Source organism: Dioscorea cayenensis, chromosome 14 (assembly GCF_009730915.1).
Source record: "Dioscorea cayenensis subsp. rotundata cultivar TDr96_F1 chromosome 14, TDr96_F1_v2_PseudoChromosome.rev07_lg8_w22 25.fasta, whole genome shotgun sequence".
Classification (NCBI taxonomy): Eukaryota; Viridiplantae; Streptophyta; class Magnoliopsida; order Dioscoreales; family Dioscoreaceae; genus Dioscorea; species Dioscorea cayenensis.
In genome coordinates, this window is record NC_052484.1 from 10,115,844 (window position 1) to 10,120,753 (window position 4,910).

At 42.5% G+C, this 4,910-nt stretch overlaps 1 protein-coding gene across 1 annotated transcript; it reads left to right on the forward strand.

Moving 5' to 3' along the window:
- The first annotated feature begins 1,059 nt into the window (after nt 1-1,059).
- LOC120276109 (transcription termination factor MTEF1, chloroplastic-like) lies at nt 1,060-4,630 on the forward strand. Its single transcript, XM_039282843.1, has 2 exons — nt 1,060-1,068; nt 4,055-4,630. Exons 1-2 carry the CDS (start codon nt 1,060-1,062, stop codon nt 4,628-4,630), a joined length of 585 nt encoding a protein of 194 aa, XP_039138777.1.
- The last annotated feature ends 280 nt before the right edge of the window (nt 4,631-4,910 follow it).

Genomic DNA, 4,910 nt, shown 5'->3' on the forward strand with positions numbered 1-4,910 from the left:
TCAACCGGAGACACTTCCTTAAATGCTTCTTGTTGTTGTGGGATTGTGTCTGCCTTCGATGCGGCACGGTCGGCCGTTGGTTCCACCGTGACTTCGAGTTCGTTGAGGATAGAGTCAACGACCTTCTCAGCCGCGGCCACGGCAACAGCATCAATGGCAGACACAACGTTGGCTGGTTGTTGTTCTTCATGGATTGTGTCCATCTTTGATGCCGCACTATCAAACGCCGGTTCCACCGGGTTCATGTTGTCGTTAACAATAGAGTCAACGATCTTATCCACGTACGCAATCTCGGTCATCATCGCGATCTCCTCCACCTTGATGGGCATGTCATCATCAGAATACCATCACCACCGATGGTCGTCGCTATTGTTTCATCATCAACCGGTGGTTGAGACGGAGGCATTATTGTTTTCCTCTTTTTTGCAAGCCTCTTCCATTGAGGCCGCCTTCGAATGGCCACCCCGATGATGTCCTCGTCGTCGAATTCCGACGGCGCGTCCGTCCTGGGTACTTCATTTGTTTGGAGGGAAGGCGCAGTCGATTGTGAGTGTGACCGGCCTTCCAATGCCTCAACCCGAATGATAAGCCGAGGGAATTCGGTCATCAAAATCTGGCAAGCCTGCAGAAGAGTTGCAGTGACATCCTCGCCTAGTGCCGGCGGGGGCTCTGCCGCGGTCGGGGGGCTGCCACGGTCGGGCGGGGTAGGCGAGGGCTTCTCCGGCCTCGAGGAATGCGTGCGCGTTTTGGACTAGAAGTAGGAGAACGGCGTCGAGCGCGCATGGAAGAGATTGCCGTCTCATCTTGCCTTCGAGCAAGCGGTTTCGGAGCAATAGCATCCAACCGACGGTTGGCCCAAACAAATATTTCTTCATCAGCATTCGTCGGAACTAGCTCAGAAAACTAACATGCGTAAACCAAACAATCTTAGTGAAATCATTCAGTTTAAACAATAAAAACTATATTTAAACATGTAACTTATATATTTAAACGTTATAGCGTATTAGATTAAACAGAGAACAAAATATTTAAACATTAAAGAAACGGTTTAAACGGTAGATGAACAAAGTTTTTGAATTATTACCTCTTTTCCTTCGAGAGATGACAAACTCGTTTCTATCGTCAGCTTTGCTTTCCAGGTAAAGTATTTTCACCGTAGCACAAGATCCTTGGGATCTTCGAGAACGGACTTTCTTTCCGGTTCCGGTCAGCTCGTAAAACCAGATGTTAAGCGCGACCATGCAACCCTTAACATACCCGGTGTTGATCTTCTTCCCCGCGATCTAGATTGCGACTCGGCGGCGGCTTGTGGAATGTCCTCCATAAGCCACTATGCGTCGCCGCCCTACGTGCAGTATCACCCCATGGCGTGTAGATCATCGACATAATCAACGATCCAGATTAGGAGCGAAAGCGGGGACGTATTTGGGAAGAGGATTGTACCGTGAGGTACACCATCAATAGTTTGACAAAATTTTCTTCTTCTCCCCTCTGATAAACGAGTTGCTGAAGAGTGCTCCTGATGGAATCTCTGTGTCTCTCATACGTTTTCGATAAATACCTCTCTTCGAAAGCTGAGCGTGTTTTCTTCTTCTGAAACACGACTGAGTCTCCATCGCAACGCAGACCAAGAACGAGGGCCACATCTTCAGGCCTGAAAGTCAGCATGCTTTCCCCGATCCTGAATTTATTGGTGCGGCTATTGTACCTTTGCAACAAAGAATCAAGAAGGGCCCGTTCTTGGAATACAGCTTCCAACTCAGTAAATGCTCCGAACGGTGTCCTTCGGATGATCTCCCAGTGTCGAGGGATCATGTGAACTTTCAATTCACCCACGGTCTCCACTACCGGTGTCATGTAGCATCACCGATTAACTAGATTGACCGCCATAATCACAAACCTGCGACAATAACAGCACATTCAGACATCAATATTCACAAATTGATAAGCGGAATTATAAGTTGTTAAACGGTAAACTCTCAATTCTTAACATTGATATCATTTGTTAAACAGAGAACTATATTATTAAACAGAGATACAAATAGTTAAACGGAGACGACAAAACTTAAACGGTAAAAGCTCATTATTTAACGTAGACCTCATTTTTACAACTTCAACCATATCAACTGAAAAGGGTAAACGTAGATTATAAACATTACACAAATCACAACAATCGAAAAACCATTTCGATCGTGTACACAGACGAAAATGTAAAACAAAACAAAAACCCTAGCCGAGAGATCTCCCTACAGACTAACAAAACCCCAGCCGATCAATCCCCATGCGGGCTTCAATGTCTTCCAAGAAAAACAAAATCACAAAATAAAATCGAAAAATGTCTCTTCGTAACAGAATAATTAACAAAAAACCATAATCAATACTTTAGACTGCAAAGTGATGAAATGCCAAATATTTGCGCGAGACTTCTCCTTGAGGCGCAGTGGAAAGGAAGAGTGGAGCCGCGAGTTAAGAGAAGACAAATGGTCGAGACGCGAGTTGAGAGAAGACAAGCAAATGTAGCACTAAGAAAAAAACCCACCTACTTCCTCTCACAATCGCCGAAATGGGTGCAGCCACGACTTCCGTCGAGGGCATTTTCGATCCATAAAATTTAAAAAAATACTCAGTTTAATCTTTCAGTACGTACTTTTGGGGGTTTGAAAATCATGGAGTATAAAAGGAAGGGGTTTTTAGGTATTGCAAAACTATGGGGTTTTTTTTGGCAATATGGCAAAGTTTGGGGGTTTTTTTGGCAATTCTACCTTAATGATATTATTACTTAAATCTAAAAAATTAGAAATGAAATTATAGTATTATAAAGTTAAATATTTATTTTTGATAATTAATTATTTACGTTTTTTAAATATTTTTAAAAGATATAATTAAAAATAACGGATTATTATATATACAATAGTATTAGTTTTGTATAAAGGGCATAAGTGTCATTTTATCATATTTACTTTCTTTACTTTTCCCATTCCCAATAAATTACACTCTCCAAACCTTACCAACCAAGCACATTCTTTATTCTCACTCCTACTCCACTCCCCCTCATGTCACTCATATCACATTCCTCCCTAAATCCACTCCTTGACAACCAAACTCCCCCATGGATTCTAAGTCTAGGATACCAATGGTCAAAGGACAAAAAAAAATTTAGATGTCATTATGTTTATGCAATTAAGCCAACAGAATTAAGAAGAATTTCATAATTCCAATCATTATTAGTCATAAGCTTATAAAATTAAACCCACTATTATAATAATAGGTTCTAATTATAACTTTACATGATGAACCTTTAATAATAAGATTATTAAACATAACCGAAACAGCTCTCTCAAGAAAAATTCATGAACTTTGTTTAATTTCTTCAAAAACCAAGGATTACAACTTATATAATACCAAACTAGATTTTATTATCTTTACAGGTTAAAGAAGATATCCCTGGGTGTGGTTTATCCACCTTTTTAATATATATATATATATATATATATATTGGGAATAACTTAGGTGAAGATAGATAGATGTAGTTAGTGTAGTTCACCATTGGATATTTGACACGTAGTATGAAATGAGTAATTTTAAAAAAAAAGTACGAACATTATAGAAAAGTTATTATACTTTTATATATTTTTGGGACAAATATTATAATGTGAATGATGAACTACACTAACTATATCTATTTAACTTCACTTATTAAGTCATTCTCTATATATATCCCTGTATGTATTTATTTATTTTTTAAATTACTCCCCCCAATGTTTTTTAAATTAAAATTTTATCAAAGTTCTCACTCGTGGCCCACCACAAACCAAAAAAGACGTGGCAATCATCCGAGCAGCAACCTTCCGCCAGCGTCAGCACCCTATCAAAATCAAACCAATCATCATCCCCCACGTGTCAATCGCTTTGAACGTTTGTCCTACACCAATACAATCGATCTCCCATCCTACCTTATCTCCACAAAATATATATATACATTTTTTTAATTCATTATTTATTTTTATTCCCTAAAAGGCCCCATTCTTTTTCTCACTCCGGCGAGCCAATGTAGAGCGAGAAGAGATCTCCATTCCAATGGAAGACCTCTTCCCTATTCTATCCCTCCTCCACCCCTTCGCCACCTTTCCAAATTCCCCTTCCTCGTTCCCAGAACACCCAAACCTTCCCAAAATGCCCCTCGCCCTCGTCCTTCTCTTCCAACCCGAGGCCTCAGCCTTTCCGTCCCTTCCCTCGTCTCTCTTCCCGAAAAAGCCCCCCCAAATTCTCCTCTCTCTCCCCCGCCGCTGAGAAGCTCGTCTTTCTCGAATCCCTAGGCATTGACCCCTTCTCCTACCGTCCGATCCTCTCCATCCCTCTCTCCGATCTCAAATCCACCGTTGATTTCCTCCTCTCTCTAAGCTTTTCCTCGCCGGAGATCCGCCGGATCGCCGGCATGTGCCCTGAGATCCTCGCGTCTTCACCATCCGATCTCGCCCATGCCATCACCTTCCTCCTCCGCGAGGCCGGAGTTTCCGGCAGCGACCTCCGCCACGTGATCAACCGTCGGCCACGCCTTCTCGTCTCCTCTGTCGCCGGCCGGCTTCGCCCAACCCTCTACTTCCTCCAAATGCTCGGATTTCCCACGTAACAAGACACACCGACCTCCTGTCTTGCAGTGTCGAGGAGAAGCTCATCCCCTAGGCTGGAGTTCCTCGAAAGATCCGGGTTTTTCATCAAGAGAAGCTCAGGGCGATGGTGAGGAGATTTCCGCAGCTTTTTCTGCTATAGCATTGAGGAGAACTTGAGGCCAAAGTTGAGATTTTTTTATTAGAGAAAATGGAGAGAGGGTTGGAGGAGGTGAGGAGTTCCCGCAGTACTTCTCGTTTAGTTTGGAGAAGAGAATAAGGCCCCGGCACATTGCTTGTGTG